This window comes from Canis aureus, chromosome 30, assembly GCF_053574225.1.
Source record: "Canis aureus isolate CA01 chromosome 30, VMU_Caureus_v.1.0, whole genome shotgun sequence".
In the NCBI taxonomy this organism is placed as follows: Eukaryota; Metazoa; Chordata; class Mammalia; order Carnivora; family Canidae; genus Canis; species Canis aureus.
The window spans coordinates 15,975,687-15,997,909 of NC_135640.1; the positions used below are offsets into that span (position 1 = coordinate 15,975,687).

Consider the following 22,223-nt stretch of genomic DNA (forward strand, 5'->3'; position numbering starts at 1 on the left):
AAACTCTTGCTTCTATGGCTCATCCTTATTCCACAAATTCATCTTGTTAATGTTAATGGGAAGATAATGACTACTTTCTTGTGTCATAACCACCACCTTTTCTTTAATAGACAAAGATTGATGGTGATTCTAAGTAAGATAATATTGGCCAAGGAGGGGCGGGGGGTGGGGGAACAGGGAAAGAGGCAGAAATTGTGCACAACCTGTCATGACCCCTTTTCAAGCTTTTAAATACATGTGATTTTATCATTTCTACTTCTAGGTACTTGAAATACATTAGCTTTATTTTGAAAAGATTTTTTTTTTAAATAAGAAGCCTCCTTTGTAAATCTTTATCCTTTATTGAATTTCACTATCTTCTTAATACTATAAATCATTGGATCTCAGATGTCAATGATTATGGATTTACCATTATTTCATGGGCTGTTACAGAAAATAATATTACCAACTAAACTATGAAACAATGTTTTCTTACCTATCAGACATGTTTTATAGAGAGATATTCTTAGGCTTTATTTATTTATTTTTTAAGATTTCATTTATTTATTTGAGAGAGGGACAGAGAGACAGAGAGATGTTGTGAGCAGGGGCGAAGGGCAGAGGGAGAAGCAGCCTCCCTACGGTTAGGGAGCCTAATGCCACACTTGATCCTGGACCCTGGGATCATGACCTGAGCCAAAGGCAAACGCTTAACCAACTGAACCCATGCACCCTTTTTTGGGCTTTAGAGGTTTTATTTGTCACTGTTATGACTTACATGAAAATGATATGGAGAAGTAAACCAAATCAATGAACACATTTCTAAAACTTCTTTGTACTCGGATCCAATTTTATGAATCTCTCTTCAAATCAGAGTTGTTGTGGTCCTTTTTGTCCTCACCATACTGTCGTTCTATGTGCCATCAAGAACTGGCGTAAGTGGGAGCAGCCTGGGTGGCTCAGCGGTTTAGCTCTGCCTTCAGCCCAGGGCGTGACCCTGGAGACATGGGATCGAGTCCCATGTCGGGCTCCCTGCATGGAGCCTGCTTCTCCCTCTGCCTGTGTCTCTGCCTCTCTCTCTGTGTCTCTCATGAATAAATACATAAACCCTTAAAAAAAAATAGCTGATGTAGGTGGACATTCTGAAAAGTGTTCCACTGTTCCATTTTCTTCCAAAATGCAGACATCCATTCGGCAAATTTTCATGCCAGAGTTTCCTTGAATTTTGCCAGATACCACATTCTTTGTTCCTCTTTTCCCTTAGGTATTTGCTTAAAATCCTTTTTCAGAGAGACTTTCGCTGATCACCACATATAAATTGCAACATCACTGATACTCTTTTCCCTCTTCCCCTCAGTAGTTCTCCCAATAGCCCGCTATCTGACATTATTTTATGTGTTCATTGTCTATTCCCCCAAACATAAGATAGTGTAAGTGTTCTATGGGAAGGATTTTACTTCCTTTTGTAATCTAAAAAAAAAATTTTATCCAACGCTTAACACAGTGCCTCCTCCCTGATAGATATTCAATGAATAACAGATGAATGACTAAACAACTATTCACGTGAGCTGGAAAATTCAGAAAAGGTATTCCTAGTTTGCAGGAATTGCCTTCCCTTTGAAATGCTGGGTTTACACACTGAGAAAATGTATTTCTCTCTGAACCCTATTCTTTGATAACAACCCCACCGCTTTTTTTTTTTTTTTTTTGACACTGTCTTTCCCTGGCTGTGTGAATATCACTGTGCACAGTATGTGGGCTTTGGTTGCACTGTCACCTTCTATTCTGAAAAGCTTGTTGTTAAAACTGCTTCTGGTCAATTCTTAGTTTATAAACGATATGAGTCTTTTCAAGTTATTTATTTTCTCAAAAATTCATGAACTGGGTTGTGTGGACTTAGTTTGTAAGTGTAAATAGTATACCAATTGACAAAATAAATGCACTCTAAATATTACCTATTATTAAGTTTGGAGCTTAAAGCCTGCTCTGTTCTAGCATCTTACCTGAGCTTGATCAAAAATGTTCAATTCTATTGTAATAGATTTGTATCACACATTATGTACAGAATATACAGAAAGAAATATGTACAGATGTATAATGTGGCTCAATAAATGTTCATTTGGAAAAGATAAATGTGGACTTTGTTCCACATATGTCTCTTTGGAAACCAAATACTTATTCAGGCAACGATGGGGAAAGATAGAGAATAAAGAATACAGTTCTGGGGGTACCTGGGTGGCTCAGTTGGTTAAGCACCTGCCTTGGGCTCACGTCATGATCCTGGGGGCCTGGAATTCAGCCCCATGTTGGGCTCCCTGCTCAGCGGGGAGCCTGCTCCTCCCTCTCCCTTTGCCCCCTTCACCCTTACTTGTGCTCTCATTTTCTTTCAAATAAATAAAATCTTCTTTTTTTGTCGCATAAACATTCCTTTTATTATCATATTTGAGTTTATGTAGCAATACAGTCCTAAATAATAATCCTATATTTTAGTAGTGATGATTGTGAAGTATTGGCATCGTGCTTCATTATATTAAAGAAATATCCATGCCAACTATCTAAACATGACATGGTTTTTGACTTGATCAGCAAGTTGGCCGTAAGAAAGGAAATTCATAGTACTTCTATGTTAACTAAATGCCATATCTACTTAAATTGTCTAATATGCTACTGTAATCTACTTATGAAAACAGTAGTTTGCTTAGACAAATAGTCTATAAAATAGCAACTGTTTTTTTTTTAATTTTTTTTTATTGGAGTTCACTTTGCCAACATATAGCATAACACCAGTGCTCATCCCATCAAGTGCCCCCCCTCAATGCTCATCACCCAGTCACCCCAACCCCCCGCCCACCTTCCCTTCCACTACCCCTTGTTCATTTCCCAGAGTTAGGTGTTTCTCATGTTTTGTCACCCTCACTGATATTTTCACTCATTTTCTCTCCTTTCCCTTTATTCCCTTTCACTAATTTTTATATTCCCCAAATAAATGAGACCATATGTTTGTCCTTCTCAGATTGACTTATTTCACTCAGCATAATACACTCCAGGTCCCTCCACGTAGAAGCAAATGGTGGGTGTTTGTCGTTTCTAATGGCTGAGTAATATTCCATTGTATACACAGACCACATCTTCTTCATCTACTCATCTTCTTTTTTTTTTTTTTTTAAGATTTTATTTATTTATTCATGACAGACACACAGAGAGAGAGAGAGAGAGAGAGAGAGAGAGAGAGAGAGAGGCAGAGACACAGGCAGAGGGAGAAGCAGGCTCCATGCAGGGAGCCTGACGTGGGACTCGATCCCTGGTTTCCAGGATCACACTCCAGGCTGAAGGCAGCACTAAACCGCTGGGCCACTGGGGCTGCCCACATCCACTCATCTTCGATGGACACCAAGGCTCCTTCCACAGTTTGGCTATTGTGGACATTGCTGCTATAAACATCGGGGTGCAGGTGTCCCGGTGTTTCACTGCACCTGTATCTTTGGGGTAAATCCCCAGCAGTGCAATTGCTGGGTCCTTGGGCAGATCTATTTTTAACTCTTTAAGGAACCTCCACACAGTTTTCCAGAGTGGCTGCACCAGTTCACATTCCCACCAACAGTGCAAGAGGGTTCCCCTTTCTCTGCATCCTCTCCAACATTTGTTGTTTCCTGTCTTGTTAATTTTCCCCATTCTCACTGGTGTGAGGTGGGATCTCATTGCGGTTTTGATTTGTATTTCCCTGATGGCAAGTGATGCGGAGCATTTTCTCATGTGCTTGTTGGTCAAATAAATAAAATCTTAAAAAAAAAAAAAAGAATACAGTTCTGTTGCAGGTTTAGCAATACCTAGTTATGAATAGATTATATGTTTTCAAATAATTTGCATCATAAAAAGCATGAAAAAACCACAACGAAAAGGTGTTTTGGTTTCTGCCTACAGTATTTCTGTACCTGAAATTGTCTCCTGCTATTCTTGTAACTGACTATAGTTTATTATGTTCTAACCTGTGAGCCTTCTGTGACTAATTTGGAAGGTGATCCATATCTTGATTCATTGTTCTCTAATAGTGCATCTTGTTCATTTTCTTTACAGCACCATACATTTTGTAGTTACTTATTTATTTGGTGTACTTGTTTCTACTTGGTCTTTCCCACTAGTGTATATAACCCAGTGAGGACAAGGACAATTCACTACATTCCCAGCACCTGCCAGAATGTCACACATGGATGGTAGTCACTTAATGCTTGTTAAATACATTAGATAAAGCAGTGAAGATGTGAACAAATTCTCTGGAAAATATTTGGAAATTTATTTTTGCTAAATGATGTGTATATATGACTTTGAGGGGTCAAACAAAAATGATCACAAATAAATTACCAGAAAATGAGCAGACTGACTGGGATGCCTGGGTGGCTCAGTGTCTGCCTTCGGCTCAGGGTTGTGATCCTGGAGTCCTGGGATCCAGCCCCACATTGGGCTCCCTTCAGGGAGCCTGCTTCTCCCTTTGTCTGTGTCTCTGCCTCTCTGTGTGTGTCTCTCATGAATTAAAAAAAAAAAAAAAAAAAGATGAGCAGACTAAGTAGCTTCACACATCTGCAAATCACTAGGGTTTTGTCTTGTTTTTGTTTTTTGGGTTTTTGTTTTTGTTTCTTTTGAGGATGAATGTAAGGGTACCATATTGGTATAGTGGAAAAACAAACACAAATAATCCTGGATTCAAGGAAATCTAATATTTTTCCCTGGATTTCTTTCTAACTATAATGGTGAGAAAGTCTCCTCCTCTGTGACACGGTGGATTTAGAATAAATCCTTCAAAACTTGGGATCTTTTCTACTATTGCTTTGTTTTTAATTTGTCTGGTGTTGATTTTTTTTTTAAGATTGTATTTATTCATGAGAGACACAGAGACAGAAAGGCAGAGACACAGGCAGAGGGAGAAGCAGGCTCCACGCAGGGAGCCGGATGCGGACCTCGATCCCAGAACCCTGGGATCATGCCCTGAGTGGAAAGCAGGCGCTAACCCAGGCGTCCCTTTCTGGTGTTTTCTTTTACCTTTTATAATGCAGTCTAAAGCAGGGCAAGTTGCAGTTGCTTTTAATACATGGAATTAGAAAGTGATTTTGCTATTTTGGTGTCATTTGTGAAAATATGTAAAAGAAGCCTCATTTAAAACGGAGTCAGGAATCCCTGCAAGGGGCACTCTCATTCACTTTAACTCAGTGTAAGATGCGTACATCACGTACACCAACTGAAAGAAACTTATTTTATGTATCCTAATAAGGGGAAGGAAGACTTTCTCTATACCCATCAATAGCCCAGCCAAGGAGAAACTGCACACTCAGCCAATGTGAAGCCATCACCACCCCGAACTCAGCGGAACAGCCCCTCCCAGCTCCCTTCTTCCTTCTGGGAAAGCAAACCCTTCTCCTGAGTTCTCCAGACTTGCCTCCTGTCTGCCAAAGTTTGCCTGTTCCTAATTGCAATTCTTCTGCTGTTCTTGAATTAATTCACTTTCCTGGTAAAATAAGTGGCTTTTTGTTTTGTAAGGCCAACATGTTCTTCTAACTCCATTTTACTATTGACTGTCATTTTAGGAAGAATGAAGGGATCACAAGTTTGCAGTTTTCTCAATGCTGTCCGATTCTGAGGTCTGAGCTTCATAGAGAAAAACCTGTGCATATTTAATGGAAATAAACCAAGGCATTCTAACTTAAAAAATGTTTGATTCTCCCTGTCAAAATCAATACCTGCCCTTTTGCTGTGAAATGCTATTGTTGGGATAGATATGGAAATTCTGAAGAGATTTGGTGGTGCTTACTACTGGGAAAAAAAAATAGTAGCCATATTCAATAAAGAATAAAGCTATCAACTCCAGATGAAAGACCTGCACGTGTATTACATGTATGTAAAAGAAAGCCAAGTTCACCTTTACCAGGCAGCAGTCTGTTGGCAGAGTCAGGTGGAAAGTTGTCCTGTTTGTCCCTCCAAGGGCATATTTGGAATTTCGATCTGGTGACTGATTGTGTAAATACCACTCACAAGGGTTCCTACTCTGAGATGCTTCCTTTTTTTTTTTTTTTTTTTTTTAATTGGAGTTCAACTTGCCAGTGCTCATCCCGCCAAGTGCCCCCCTCAGTGCCCATTACCCAGTCACCCCAACCCTTGGCCCACCTCCCCTTCTACTACCCCTTGTTCATTTCCCAGAGTTAGGTGTCTGAGATGCTTCCATCTTCAGTTCCCTATCACTTTCCTATCCCATCTGAATAGCCACAGTGACACAATCCCCAGCACTCTCAATTCTTGTGTCTTAATATTTTACAGGTTCTCTTTGTTGAATAAATCCAATTATTCCTATAAATACTCTTGTTTTCTCGGGACACCTGGGTGGCTCAGTTGTTGAGCATCTGTCTTCTGCTCAGGTCATGATCCCAGGGTCCTGGCATGGAGTCCCACATCGGGCTCCCTACAGGAAGCCTGCTTCTCCCTCTGCCTATGTCTCTGCCTCTCTCTGTGTGTCTCTCATGAATAAATACATAAAATCTTAAAAAAAAAATACTCTTGTTCTCCTGTTCATAAGCAAATCTGGAAAAACAGTCTCATAATTCTGCTCACTGGCTGTACTTTATATTTCTGGTTTCCAATCTCAGTTGGGCCCCAACCTTTAGACTTTTAGATATGGCTCTAAATGTAATATGATTGCTATATTTATGGAGTGCTTAGCCGCGTGCCAGGTTCTGTGCCTAACATTTTAGTCTAGTTTCTAATTCAGCTTCTGATATAGTACTTTTGGTGCCCTGTGAGGTAAAAATAAGGCTGAAAAATTGAGGCTAAGGAACAAGAAGCTAAGTGACTTGTCTAGTTTCACACAGCTAGCACATGCAAATGGAGATTCTACCTCAGGTCTCACACTCAAGCCCTGCTTTCAACCCAGCCCTCAACCATCTCCTTCTTTCATATGCTGACAAATCATTTGGAGGAAACTTGAGCTGTGGAGGTGCAAAGCTTGTGTTGAAGAATTACATTCCTATTTGAAACACAGCGGCCTAATGGTGAAACCTCTCTTATTGAACATTTACTTTTGTCTACTTTAAAAACTAATGCATGTTTGCTATAGAGAATTTTGAAAATACATATGTAGAGGGAAGAAAAATCTTTCATGATCTCACTAGCCCCCAGGGGGGACACTGATAACATCTGATTATTTACAAACAGTAAATAATTTAACATTTTATTTTTTAAAAGATTGTGTTTATCTATTTGACAGAGAGACAGAGAGCACAGAAGCAGGAGAAGCAGCAGAGGGAGAGGGAGAAGCAGGCTCCCTGCCAAGCAAGGAACTCCATATGGGACTCCATCCCAGGATCCTAGCATCATGACCTGAGCTGAAGGCAGACATTAAATAAACTGAGCCACCCAGGTGTCCTAATTTGACATTTTAAATTTATAATAATTTAATTAATTACATATATTTTATAGTTGATGTCATATATAAAAACTATATTCTTGAAAAATTATATAATTACATTGTTAACGTGTTCAGATATTTTTATCATAAATATCATTTTTATCATGACATAACATTGCATAGTGTATATGTATGTATAATTAACTGAAAGGTAGTCCCATTGTTATAATTTACTTTCTCTTTGTTCCAAATACATAAATAGTAACCCAGTGAAAACATTTATCAGTTAATTATTTGACTTCATTTCATTACTTTTTATTCTCTTGGGATGGAAATGAATCAATGAAATAACAGTGAATTCTGTTTACTTACTAGATGATTGAAATGTGTAAGTTTAAAATTAAATTTTTTTATTTTGTTTTTTAAAGATCTTATTTACTTATTCATGAGAGAGACAGAGTGTGAGAGAGAGAGGCAGAGACACAGGCAGAGGGAGAAGCAGGCTCCATGCAGGGAGCCTGATGTAGGACTCGATCCTGGGTCTCTAGGATCACACCCTGAGCTGAAGGCGGTGCTAAATTGCTGAGCCATCTGGGCTGCCCTAAAATTAAATTTTAAATTTATGTTTAGTGCACCTGGGTAGCTCGGTGGTTGAGCCTCTCCCTTTGGCTAGGGTTGTGATCCCAGAGGTCATGGGATCCAGTCCCACATCAGGCTCCCTGTAAGGAGCCTGCTTCTTCCTCTGTCTGTGTCTCTGACTCTCTCTTTGTGTCTCTCATAAATAAATCAATAAAAATTAAAAAAAATTACGTTTAAATTTAATGTGCACCCTCTTCAGAACTTTCCTGGATGGTAGTCTTGTTATGCACCTGGACAAATAACTAGTCTTAGCGCCTAGTCTTTTTTCACTCTGTTAATATTTGACTCGAAAAGTAATCTAGTAAAACTGCTGGTTCCTTAGAACAAATGCAGCAAAGCCAAGTACAAATAGGCATCACACTCTTTACCATCGTACATTCACAGGGTGTTAAAATGTGTGTGTGTGTGTACAAATATTAAATCTTGACCCTTGAGTATGTATTTCTAATATTTTGTGTGAAGAAATTCTAAGTACACAAGGCACTTCTGTTGCATGACAAAATACAGTAGAGCTTTAAGAAAAACACTTATACAACAGTTTGAATTGAAGCTGAATTGGCCACTATCTCATGGAATACCATTTTTACATGAAAGAATGATTGAAGACAAACTACGGTTATTCAGACTTGGATATATGGCAGAATTTTCTCAAGAGTAAATGACGTGATTCTGTTATTTCAAGGGATACAACTGACGGTGTTTGTTGCCAGTGAAAATTTCAAGGTTTTTAGAGAAAGTTATATTTTTAGACTACCAGTATCCACCACTGTGAGCTTGACAGTAATTCCCATTCTTTTTTTTTTTTTAATATTTTATTTTTTTATTCATAGACACAGAGAGAGAGAGGCAGAGACACAGGCAGAGGGAGAAGCAGGCTCCACGCAGGGAGCCCGATGTGGGACTCGATCCCGGGTCTCCAGGATCACACCCCGGGCTGCAGGTGGCGTCAAACCGCTGCGCTACCCTGGCTGCCCAGTAATTCCCATTCTTAAAGAATTTTTTTGTTGAAATTGGTGATGAAACTTTTTTTTTATATTAAAGATTTGTGTCAACATTTGGAAGATACTCATAACTCAGGGAATCAATATAGTCCAAATAACTGATACATCATGTTATAAAATCATACAGTTATAAAAGACTCATTCAAAATGCAAGATAGATCAATGAATTTTAATGTAGCACAAAAGGTTTACTGATAGTGTTTCAGGTTCTACACTGCAACTAACTTTTAAGAAACGAGCAGAGTTTTGCTGTTATATTAAAGAAAAATACCCAGAACTACCTGAAAAGCAACAAATTAATCCACCTCTTTCAACTACATATAACTATGTGTGTGAAGCTAGATTTTCTTCATGTACTTCAATCAAAAGCATTTATTATAAGAAACTGGATGCAGAAGCAGGTATGGGAACAAGGTTAGACATTTTACCACCTTTTACCAAATCAAACATTAAAATCTAAAATAATGCCAGTATTCTCAGAAAAAAAGTGTTGTTCTTTAAATATAGCTGTTTTCCATAAATAATCTATCACTAATGAAAACACACAATGGGTTTATTATTTTTTAAAATAAATTAATAAATGAAAACTGTTAAAGTCTCATTTTAATTTCTAATATAGTGAGTATCCATAGAGATACTTCATATAAACAAATGTTAGTTAAGTACTCATAATTTTGAATATGTAAAGGTTTCCTGACTCCAAAACATTTTAGTTAAATCTCTTGATTTAAGAGAAATCCATACGCCAATCCTTAGAGAGATATTCCTCATAGCACTGACCATGGGAGCAAGGAGTTGGACTTAGCCTACATACTGTTCACTAGGTGACTAGGTAAGTAATAATCATCATAATAATTTATTCAATATATACCATGTGCTCTAGCTGTTCTAAGTGCTTTACTTACTAGATGATTGAAATCTGAAATCCTTACAACAAATCTATGAAGAAGGCATCACTATTACTTGCATTTTATAGATAGGAAAGTGAGCCCTGAGATGTTAAATGACTTGCTGTTAAATGGTGGAGCTGGACTTCAACCTGAAGTCTTACATCAGATTCTATGGGCTTAATCACATTCAAGTTTCTGTAAATTGTGGTATTTTCCTAGAACAAAACACCACGGAGAAGTCAGGAACAATAGGTGAGTACATGGCCTCACATGGGTAGATGCTCTACAAATAATAAGTCAAAAAATTAGGAAGGAAGGAAGGAAGGAAGGAAGGAAGGAAGGAAGGAAGGAAGGAAGGAAGGAAGGAAGGAATTGTATTGTAATGACTTCATAGGAAAATGCCATTTGCATACTTTTGTGTCATTCCAGATAAATAACTTATGGAAGATAATAAGTGGATTGGAAATCAAAGTAGTGTGAAAATAAAAAGAAAATTTAAAAAATGGTGCCTCGCAAAATGATGGTAGTATCATCATTGTATAGTATCAGTATATTATCATGACCTGAATAGTACATTGTTTTTTTTTTTTTTTAAATATCTTATTTTTTTAATTCATGAGAGACACAGGGAGACAGAGGCAGAGACACAGGCAGAGAGAAGCAGACTCCTTGCAGGGAGCCCGATGTGGGATCTGATCCCAGGACTCCAGGATCATGCCCTGAGTAGAAGGCAGGCGCCCAACTGCTGAGCTACCCAGGCATCCTGAATAGTACTGTTAATTCAACTTTTAATACCAAGGTTAACAAGAGCAATGGAAATCACATCTACTCCCACCCCCCCATAAAAGCCTAACCTACAGTTGCCTTCAAAACACTTTTCCCCTCTGTGTCATGGTGACAACCCCTTGCTCAACTATGGGAGACAGGCAGCTCTGTCTTTTGGTCTTAATCTAATCAGCCTTAGAGATTCTGACCCTGATGTCTGAAGCTCTCAACAAGAAAGGATGAGCTGAGTGCCTGCAGAACTTGTAAAGTAGAACAGAATCCCTGGAAGGACAAGAATCCTCTAAACCTAAAAAAAAAATGTATACTGTGACAAAACATGCTCCACCCATTACGAGATCCACAGGGCCTTTTATTCCACATCCCATGATTTTCTTTTTGCCGAGAAAGACATATTTATTTCACAGTTCAGCTAGTGTGAGAATTCAGTCATAGAATATAAACTTTGCAACAATGTTTTGTTTATGTCAAGGTCATTTTATTTTATACCTTCTGTCACCTAGGCAAATCTGAATATTACACTTTTTTTCATTTAAGGAATGAAAAATGGTCATTCTTTTCTTAAAAACCCTCATGCCTTCCATCTCATTAGCACAGTCTTCAAAACAGAGAAACTTAAAATGTAGTTCTGTGGGACTCCCAGAGATTTTTCCCCCAATTCCTTTGAGTGGAGACTTCATCATTCCAGTTCCCCCAACACACCTATTGCCTTCTTCTCTAGCCTTTACTAAATTAAATTACCTTGGGGATCTCTGTCTCCTCCCACTAACTAGTGAATTGTGTTATCTATACTGAGCTGAGTATGAGTAGAAATCTGTCCCTTTTCACTTGCTAGAACACCAGCCTTTTCTAGGGGGGCTGACTCCAAGAAGAGGAAGGAAAACAAATGTTGGATTTAAAGCCCGAGCTATTTTTAGGCCTCTTCTTCCTGACTTCCTCCTCTATGGCACAGGTTCAAAGTTCCTTCTTTCCTTGGATCTGAAAAGCAAGGACGAACTTGACAAGAAGATCTTGTATTTTCCACACGGCATCCACACCGTGAGCATTGCAAAAGTACAGATGGAGAAGGAGCCCCTCAGGCAGAAGCTGCTGAATATGAAATATCCCCATATTGCACTGGAGTTTGTGTAAAGTTCTGGAAGAAGTGAGACAAAGTTTCTAAGTCCTGAGCTGTGACCTCAATTCTTCACAGACACACTTTTTTTTTTTTTTCCTGGTAAAGATTTTATTTGTTTATTCATGAGAGACACACAGAGAGTCAGAGACAGAGGCAGAGGGAGAAGCAGGCTCCCTGAGGGGAGCCTGATGCAGAACTCGATCCCAGGACCCTGGGATCACGCCCTGAGCCGAAGGCAGAGGCTCGCTCAGCCACTGAACCACCCAAGTGCCCCCACAGACACACTTGTTTTAAAATAAAATCTACAACTTCCTTTTTGCATAGAGGCCAGACAAACATGGCTTAAAGAGCGGAAGAAAGCCAAATAAACTGTGTCCTAAACATCCCCTGGAACTTTAATCCTACAATGAATCATTTAGTCTAATCTTTATGCAGAAGTTGTCTGGTTCCTCACATCCTATGAGCCATTCTATGGCAAGCCCAAACTTCTCCCAGGTATCATCTTTGGGCATTTTTCTCCAGGAAACAGGCTTTCTTCAATCCTTAATCTCAATTCTTTCTATGCACCTCTAACATTAATTTCAAGAAGCAAAGAGAATCTTCCTTAGTCCTGAAACATTATTACCCACCCTTGTGAAATTATCACATTGCCTTATCTTTATTCCATTATTTAGAATTTCTTTTTTTTTTTTGAAGATTTATTTATTTATTTATGATAGACACAGAGAGAGAGAGAGAGAGGCAGAGACACAGGCAATAGGGAGAAGCAGGCTCCATGCAGGGAGCCCGACATGGGACTCGATCCCGGGACTCCAGGATCGCGCCCCGGGCCAAAGGCAGGCACCAAACCGCTGAGCCACCCAGGGATCCCCCATTATTTATTTAGAATTTCTAAAATGACTTCTCCTTCTGGCCTGGAGGCTCAGGTGGTGGAGCATGCCACTCCTGATCTCAGGGGCAGGAAGTTCAAGCCCCATGTTCGGGGAGAGCCTACTTTAAAAAATAAAAAAATAAAAAGCAAAAAATCCCACTCCCTCTTCTTCTGCTTCTGGTTCTAAGTAAATTGAAACAAAATATTTCCTCAGACCAATGACACATCTCAGGGATCAGCAGATCTTCCTCAAAGTATTGCATGGTTTCAGGCCTTGTTTACGTAAGGCTCATGGCTTGGCACTAGCTACCACAGCTCTAAGAGCCATCCTCCCTATTCATATTCCCTTTAAATGCCCTGTGTCTGGTTTAGCCCTTTGCGAATTCTAGTTACAATGAAGTTTTTTCATTTATTATGTTGCTTTATAATTAATTTGAAGAGTAAAATTTAGATTCCACACACGGTTACGGTTTTCTAGAGTTAAGGGAATTATTTCCTTTGTTTCTAATTTTAAAGTCATTGCAATAAAATTCGCTCCCTAAAGTCCTACTGACACCTGTTGTCCTTAGCAGTTTGCCCGCTCCGGACAGCTGTAATATTGTGTTTGCTAACATGTCATCCCGGGGAGAAATGAGCTTTGTGCTATCCTGAAGACACAGATTTCTTTCTTCCTTTCTTTCTTTTCTCTCTCTCTCTCTTTCTTTCACAGAGCAATCCTGCAAATTGGAGAGTGGAGAACTACTGAGGGGAGCGCAAACTACCCTAGAGGCAGAGATCAGCGGACTCTGCAGAAGGTCCCGCCTCTCTGCTCCTGTGGCAGCTCCCCCCCCTCCCCTCTTCTTCTCCTCCCCCTCCTCCCCTTCCTCACCTCTCCCTCCTCCCCCTCCTCTTTCTCACCCCCTCCTCCCCTCCTCCTCCCCCTCCTTTTCCTCCCCCTCCTCCCTCCTCTTCCTCCCCCTCCTCCCCTTCCTCACCTCTCCTTCCTCCCCCTCCTCTTTCTCAGCCCCCCTCCCCTTCCTCCCCCCTTCCTCCACCTCCTCCAACCCCTTCCCCCCCCCTTCCCCCCCGCCCGCCCGGGGCGCGCTCCCGGTTAGGGCCGGCCCAGCTCGGGGCAGGGCTGCAGCCCACGAGGTCTGGCTGGGTGCGCGCGTCCCCCCACCGTCCGGGCGCCCGAGGCAGAGAGGCCGGCGCCTGGGGACGCCCCCGACCCCGTGGCCGGCGCCCGCGGACCATGCCTTCCAGCCCGCGGAGCTGGGGCGCCCGCGGCGACTACGAGCGGGTCCCCGGGGGGCGTGAGGCGCAGGTAACGCCCCTTGGTCCTGGGGGCGGGGGGGGGGGCGCCGCCTGCTCGGACCCCGACCCGGCCGGAGCCTTAGGGCCCCGCGTTAGTCGTACTCACGCCCAGAGGCGGACACGCGCAGTCCTGAGAGGTGCCCCCGGGCTCGCGGGGACGTGGACTCTGGACATCAGGGGCGCAGGCAGCGCGGCTGCTGGGCAGGGAAGGACGCGTCTTTCCTGAAGGGATGAGTAACTGCCCCGGCTCGGAAACACGCATTTGAGACAAGAATGGATGGAGCTGGCTTCGCTGAAGGAGGAGAGGCGGGGATGGAGGTGCGCCGGCGGGGGGGGGGGGGGGCGGGGGCTGCGCACCCTTCCCTGCCTGGCCTCGCTGCGCTGCGCCCGCGCCCTCCGCCCCCGCCCCCGCCCCCGCCCCGCCCCGCCCCGGGCCAGGCTCCGCACAAGTTCCACTGGTTTTACTTTTCTCCACCACACAGGACAAAGCCTCACAAGCGCCCCTAAGAGAAGCAGTTCCGTGATTCTAAAAAGGAAAAACAAAATTCAGATTCAGGGGATCTTCTTCTAATCCTGAGTTTTGTTAGTGATTCCAAGTGTCAGATCAATATGACAGCATTCTTCTGATTGCACAGGAAATGGAACTATAGATGTTTTTAAAAGCAAAGCAAATTATATGAAGTCTGTAAAATATAGAGGTTGAATAAATCCCTTGAAAATGCGAAAGAGCTCCACCAGGATAATACAGTGTTTTTTCTTTTTAATTTGTTTTTGTTTTTAGTTTTTTGTTTGTTTGTTTGTTTGTTTGTTTTTACTTTTCTTTTCTTTTTTACTTTAATGGCAGGCTTAAGCAGGAAAACAGGTTTAACATCATTGGTGCAACTACAGAGGTGGCAAAAGCAGTGAATCACAAACTTGTAGGGTGGGAAATGGTAAAACTCAAATAATTGACTCAGAATTGCACTCAGTTCTTCCTGCAGGATTCCAACGACATTTATGTCTTTGACTATTATTCAACCTGGGTAGCTTTATGGGCCAGGAATTCATTTAGAAAACACTACTTGTAGTTGCATTTTTTGTTGTTGTTACTTCTATGATGCCAAATTAAAAAAAAAAAAAAGTTGATGGCTTCAAAGTAGATTGAAAACCTTATATGATTACATTTCATTGCTGAGGCTTTGTATTTTGACATAATAGATCTCAGACATAAATCTCACCTACTTATAAGCTAAGAAAGTGACTTTCTCATAGTTTGTAGGGCCTTCATGGTGACCTAGGAATAGAATGCTTAAAATTATTTTCTTACTGTGATTAGTGGCCATTCATTCATTTCTCCAGAACATGTTTATTATGAGCTGGGCCCTGGGCTAAAACTGAAAATATAAAGATAAATCAAATATAGTTTTCTGTCTTCCAGACTAAGTTAAGCAAGAGAGAAGCACCTCTCAACAAATGATTTGATAGGAAAGAACGAGGGTAAATTCAGTGAAGACAGTTCTGAAGAGCCCCTTAAATCCTCCCTAAGGAATATGTTGAGATTGCTATGGTAACCCAGAACAGGAATATAAGCCTTAAAGGCTGGGATGGGAAAAAAGGAATTACCAAAGGCAATAAATCTTAAATAGGATTGAAGTACAAGAGAGAATTAGCCAGAAGTGAAGTAGAAGGATGCGGGCAGGAGGAAAGTTCTCTCTAAGTGGCAGCAAGCAGCCTGTGACAGGTAGAATTGAGAGTGTGGGTTTGACTGGAAGACAGAATGGACTAACTGGATTAGATCCAGTCTCTTAAACTTCTTGAGTTTCTTAAACTCTGGGCCTTAGTTTCATCTACTGTAAATGAGGTTGACAAGAATGGTTTCACCACAAAGACATGAGATTATATATGTGTTTTTTTTTTTAATTTTTAAAATTTATTTGTGAGAGAGAGAGAGTGAGCCAGCATGAGCAGAAGAAGCAGAAGGAGAAGCAGGCTTCCTGCTAGGCAGGGTGCCGGAGGGGGTGCTCAATTCCAGAACCCAGAGATCATGATCTGAGCTGAAGACTGATCCTTGACTGACTAAGCCACCCAGTTGCCCCACAAAGACGTGCTGTATTTAATGAGATAATATAGTTTGTATATATAATCTGGCACATAAGTGATTAAGAAACATACTTTTTAAAAAAGATTTTATTTACTCATTTGACATAGAGAGAGATAGAAAGAACACACAAGCAGGAGGAGCAGGGGTAGGCAGAGGGAGAAGGGGAAAACAGGCTCCCTGCCAAACAAGGAGCTGGATGTGGGACTTGATTCCGGGACCCCGTGATCATGACCTGAGCCAAAGGCAGCTGCTTAACTGACTGAGCCATCGGGTAACCCAAGAAACTTAAATTCTGTTTGGTCTCTGGATGTTTTCCCTTCTCCCTGAGGCTGTCCTTCCACTTTCTCTTAACTGCCTCCACCAATCCCAGAACCCTCTTCCAGTACCCACAAAGGAAGCTCCTGAAGTTAGGGGTTATGAGATACTGTGTAGCAGTCCCCCAAACCGTATCCTTGTGGGACTACATCTCAAGGTTGAACCCAAGAAAGATTGAAAGTAGCACACTTCACACTAGTCCTGGACCCTGGCTATGCTGTGGTCTCATGGTCTAAATATTTCCTGCTCCTCCATCATAATACAGAAATAACAAGACCACCATTCAAATGAAAATTGCCCTTAAATCAGCAATGTTAAGGTATGTTTATGGAATGCCTGTTATACATGCAATAGTAGTTAAGCACAATAGATAAGAAAATAGCTTAGGAAAGGAAGGCTTGGGGCGACAAGAGAAATGAGAAACATTTGGGGTCAGTTAGGTCTGTGGACTAGAAGTGCTACCTGAGTGAGAATAAGTGAGTTAGAAGGACTGAGAATATTTAATGGAGAAGAGGAGAGTAAACTAGAACACTGAAAGTTACTTTTTAGAACGTCATGTCCTGATTTTCTACATAGATGTTACTTTGTAACAATATATTAGTAATGAACTCAGGGAGACCCATGCTATGAATTCAGTATTCATTGAAAAGTCATTTATACATACTTGTTGCTTGATAAGGTATATTACCTTCACCAGATATTTACCTGTCTACTGTAATTTTTTCCAGGAGGTAACTATATTTGGAATTTACTGTGATAAATTCAGCCTGGCCCACATCTAAGGAGGCTAATTACCAGAGGACTCAAAGGGCCTCATATGAGATGCTTTCACATGGAAAATGAGCCAAGGGGGAATGTTAAATCAAATCCTGAGTTTTTGGCCTAAAATAACCTTCGGTAATAGCTTTGCTAGATGTAGGTGCTGAAAACAGCCACCTTTTTTTTTTTTTTTTTTACTTAGCTCATGATTGTCTGGATCAGTTGGATCATGACCTGATTTGGGTCAGGTTGGCTGATTTTTGCTGAACTCTTAGGCACTTTGGCCAACCAGAAAGTTATCTAGTGACAGGATAGTATAGGATTAATTTACTCATATGTTTGACACTTCCCAAGGTAGGACGACAGACTGTCAGATGAGCACCTCAGTTCTCTTCTATAAGATCTCTCATCCTCTAGCAGCTAGTTTGGGATCAGACACATGGTGCATTCAGGGTTTCTAGCACAGAAAGCCTCTTGAGGCTTAGAATTGGAGTTCTCTTAGTGTCACTCTCATGGCATTCTTATGATCACAACGAGAAATGATGCCAGCCCAGATTTAAGGTGTGGAAAATAGAGTTTACCTCTTGATGGGAAAAGCTGCTAAGAATTTTTAGCCATTTGTAGTTGGCCACAAAAACAAGATGTATTTTGGATGTGAATAAGATCTTTTCTTTGGTGGTAAATTATCAAGTTGGCAACTCCCCGTGAAATAGAATGTGACTTGTGGGTTAAATCAAGAATTTTCAGAACATTTTCCACAATATGTGCACTTATTTTCCAAATAATATATTTGGCAATAATAGTGACAGTGATATTATAGATCACATGTGTATGTAAGTGGTTGTTTTGGGCTACAGTGTGATGACTCTTTTACATTTATCATTGCATTTACTTTTTGCAAAGATAATATAAGGATAGATAGCAATTGAGTAAATGATTTATAGTATATCATTTGCTGTGACTCAGAACAGATTTGGAATGAATAATGTTTTCCCCTCTATACTCAGGACATTTTTCTGGAAAGGATGGAATTTTGTTGCACTCATTCCTTAAAGGATAAGAATTTTAAAAAATGTAGTAGTAAACACTTACATACCTGTTGTGTATGAAATCAGGCCTGGATTAGAGAGGATCAGTGTTAAAATTGTTAAATACAGGACAGTTTCTAATAATGAACTTTACTGTGGTGATCAGTTTTATTTTTTAAAATATAAACATAGGTGCTGACTCAAAATATAAAATGATTACTTTTGAGGCCTTCTTTTAAACCCTTCTTTTGGTTGAACTCACCAGGTCAATAGGAAGAATTTTATGATGATATTATAACCTCCCAAAATAATATGTTTCTGTGATAATTAAATGTTTTTTATCTATACTTTAATACAAACATATGTAATTAAATATACAGAAGTAAACCAAATGCCTATTATATTCTTATTTTTATATTTTTCAGAAAAAAGGACAAAATATCTTTAATTTAGTGATTAAAATGCTTTAAATTTAATTTATATATAGATGCTAAATTATGTATACATATGCATATACATACATATAAGCACAGTTATAGAAATTAAAGGGTGTGTGTGTGTGTATATATATATATATATATATATAGAGAGAGAGAGAGAGAGAGAGAGAAGTAATATTTCAGAAATGATTTTTCTTTCCTATGTGGTTTTCTGCTATGTAAACAGAGTCATAATGATAACTGTTGGGAGAAATCCTAAAATGCCTCTAGTCCGACCACTATTCTAATATCTTAATTTTATTCCTTAAGATTATGATATCAACATAGCCACAACTATTAGTAGATGAAATTGTTTCATATAGACTTTTCCAACATTAACAAAGATATTTCAAGTATAAAATAAAAGCATATTCTTCATATACTACTTGTTATGTTTTTCTTTTTAGAAATGCAATCCAGAGAAAAATGCTTCATTCTTCAGTAGGATGACATATTCCTGGTTTAGCAGGTAGGAATTTTACTAATCTGTAGCATACCACCTTGAGGAATAGTAGAAGGGAAATGATACCTAAATGTTATTCCTCTAATCTAAGAATGAATATTTTTATAAAATGACTATGTAAAGACTTTTTTGTTATATTATTTTATTACAGAGAAATCACAGATAATAACATAATAAGTAATTCCACAGATAAGATTGCTAATACTTCTGTCTGTCCCTTTATAGGATTTCTAACCCTGTTAGTACTATGGAAGGAGAAAAATTTGATTTTTTTAAAGATTCTATTTATTTGAGAAAGAGATAGAGAAAGAGAGAGCATGTGCACTCGCATGAGCAGCGGGAGGGGCATAGGGAGAGGAATAGGTGGAAAATCTCAAGCCTACTCTGCTGACTGGGGATCCTGGGGAGGCTCTATCTGATGACTCTGAGCCAAAACCAAGAGTCGGGTTCTTAACTGACTGAGCCACCCCGGCACCCCAGAACTTTGAATTTCTTTTAACATCCAGTAAATATGTGCGTATTTTTCCCCAAGTCTTATGAGATAGGCATATACATTTAAGAAAGTTGAAAATTGAAGCTTAGGGAGAGGAATTAACTCATACATTGAGGCCCAAGGAGGGGCACACCAACTTGGTGTTGGAAGTCAGTTTTTTTTTATATGTTTCATGCTTTTCTTTTAACTTTGATAGTCTACTTTTTACTAGGAATGTTCCTAGAAACACATGTATATATATACTACTGTTAAAACACACATTTTGTAAGGCATATAATGAGAATAATTCATGTATAATGTATGATGAGGGCTTTAACACAAGATTAAATCATATTAAAAGAGAAGAATTTTTTCCAGTTTTATAAATTTAGAAGCTTTCTTTAGAAATGTATTTCTTTCCACTCAAAGCAGAAAGGTTATGATACATGAACTGAATTTATTATCTTTATGCCCCTTGTTCTATAGTTAGTAGAGACAAAATTGCCCAATATGATCTATAAATATGCTCTCAAGAGTAGATGAATGCTTAAAAAGAACAAGAAAAGGTTGGTTGTGTGCTGGATGCCCTGCATTATGCTAACCTTTAAAAATGCAGAGATAAATGTCCTACTTCCTATCTTCTAGGAATTCATAGATATAGAAAGATTAAAAAGTATACTATAAATTACCCTAAAAGGCAAAAGATGATATAAGCATGATAAACACTGTTTGAGGAATGACATCTAACCACTTTCACACAGAGAATGTTTTACAAGTAATTAATGCTTTAACCCAACATTTAACAATGTGTAACAGTAAGCCAAGAGGCATTCCAAGTTGAGCAAATACTGTATGCAAACCAGAGTGAACTGACCCCTCCCACACTGCAATGTGTTGATGTGGCAAGAGATCAAGCAGAGTGTAATGTGGTTTATGTTTGCACTTAGGAAAATCACCTTTAGAATTGTATGGATATGGTATGTACTAGGTGAGAATGGAGACAGAGGGAGTAGTTAGACAGTTCTTCAATTATGCTGGTAAATTTATGGTTATGGCCTGAACTAGGGTAATGATAAAGAAGATGAAGAAGGAAGAGATTCAAAAGCTAATGAATAGATTGAGTTAATTGGATAAGGAATTTGAAGAACTGGGAAAAATATTAATCAGTTTCTGGCTGAGATAACTGTCAGGTTCAGGTGTGGTGAAGACCTGTGTGTTCAGTTTGGAGAAACTTCAATTTGAGATGTTTGACTCATCCCCATAAAAAATATCGAATAGGTGTTGGATATATAGGCTTTTGATCTATGGATATAGATTTGGAAGTAATTGACTGTATGTCAGTAGTTGATGCCGTGAGTCTGAATGAGATCATCCAGAAAGAGAGAGCCTATTGAACAGGATGAACAAATAGAACATTGAGAATCCTCAGTATTTAAATGGTGAAAGGAGGGGTAATCTACCAAAGAAGCTAAGGAAAGGCATTCAGAATGTAAGAGACAAACCAAGGAGAAAAGAGTGTGTTTGAAAGCTAAGGAAACTGCCAATAGTGCCAAATACTGAAAAGGGATAAATTAAAGAAAGAACTGAGTATTCTTCATTGAACTTGGCAATGGAAAGTTCATTGGTGATTTTTAAGAAAGTAGTTTAAGTAGAAAACTGATAAACTTAGTGAGCAAATAATTGGGTTGAATTATAAGACTTACAAGTTAACACAAACCTAGGAATCACTGAGAGGCTGCCAAAAATTTTACATCAATATGCTACATTAAGTTATACACCAGGAAAAAGAATGGTTAAATAGGAATTATGTAAATGTGGGCTATTTATACTCAGTGATTTTGATTTTTCAAACTTGTATATGTATAAATATATTTTCCAGCCCTGAGTTACATTTCATTCATGTGTTGAGAGTAAGAGTGATGTCTATCCAGCTTTAAAAATTTCAAACTGTCATTTTTAAGTCACAGGATATCATAGAATTTAAATAATGCAAGTAAAATTAATTTTAAGTAAATGTACTTTTAAAACTTTATCAAACTAGAAACACTATATATGTTTATTTTAAATATTGCAAACACCAGTTTAGGAGGCCTAAAATATGAAACTGAAATTAAAATTAATAAGCAAGATAAGGCATAGCAAATTTTAAAATATAACAACTCAGTATCTTGAAGTCCATATCTTAGGTCAATCAAACAAACTAATAAGTTATAATTATTGAATATCACATTTATTTTCTGTTTAAATTTAAGATCTCAGAACTAGATAGGAAATATTTTTATAGTATGCTGTTATCTGGAACTGTCATTGGCATGAATCTAATTTGATTTCTTATCTAGTAATTAAACAATTGCAGCTAAAATATAGCTATTGTTTAAGAGAATGTCTCTTTGAAGACAGTGGCTAATTGTGTTCTCAGAACTGTTCTTTGAATTACAGAATAAAGTCAGAAATTATTTCCTAGGCCAAAGTTAAGCTCCCACAATTACATGAATAATTCAATTAAAATGTGCTCAGATGATACAAATAATTAGGGAATTACATGCTTATGAGCCTTAATTCCTAAGGCAGTAGCTGTCTAGATAGTTTTGATGATCAAATGATTATGAAGCCTTTATCAGCAAATATAATCTGTCATCAGTGTATAATAATCATTGTCATAGAATA

At 39.1% G+C, this 22,223-nt stretch overlaps 2 protein-coding genes across 8 annotated transcripts in view; one reads left to right on the forward strand and one right to left on the reverse strand.

Annotated features, from left to right (window-relative positions):
* LIPI (lipase I) overlaps nucleotides 1-14,292 on the reverse strand; it is a 130,574-nt gene extending 116,282 nt beyond the window's left edge. For all 3 annotated transcript variants that reach the window (XR_013368510.1, XM_077878799.1, XM_077878800.1), the window contains exon 1: nucleotides 14,067-14,292. The gene's annotated coding sequence lies outside the window, so the exon portion shown is untranslated. The remainder of the gene's footprint in view (nucleotides 1-14,066) is intronic.
* Nucleotides 13,813-22,223, forward strand: part of LOC144301742 (multidrug resistance-associated protein 1-like) — an 87,686-nt gene continuing 79,275 nt past the window's right edge. For all 5 annotated transcript variants that reach the window (XM_077878794.1, XM_077878795.1, XM_077878798.1 and 2 more), the window contains exons 1-2: nucleotides 13,813-13,970; nucleotides 19,029-19,090. In XM_077878794.1, the coding sequence (XP_077734920.1) occupies nucleotides 13,899-13,970; nucleotides 19,029-19,090 (134 nt within the window). In that variant the 5' untranslated portion in view covers nucleotides 13,813-13,898. The remainder of the gene's footprint in view (nucleotides 13,971-19,028; nucleotides 19,091-22,223) is intronic.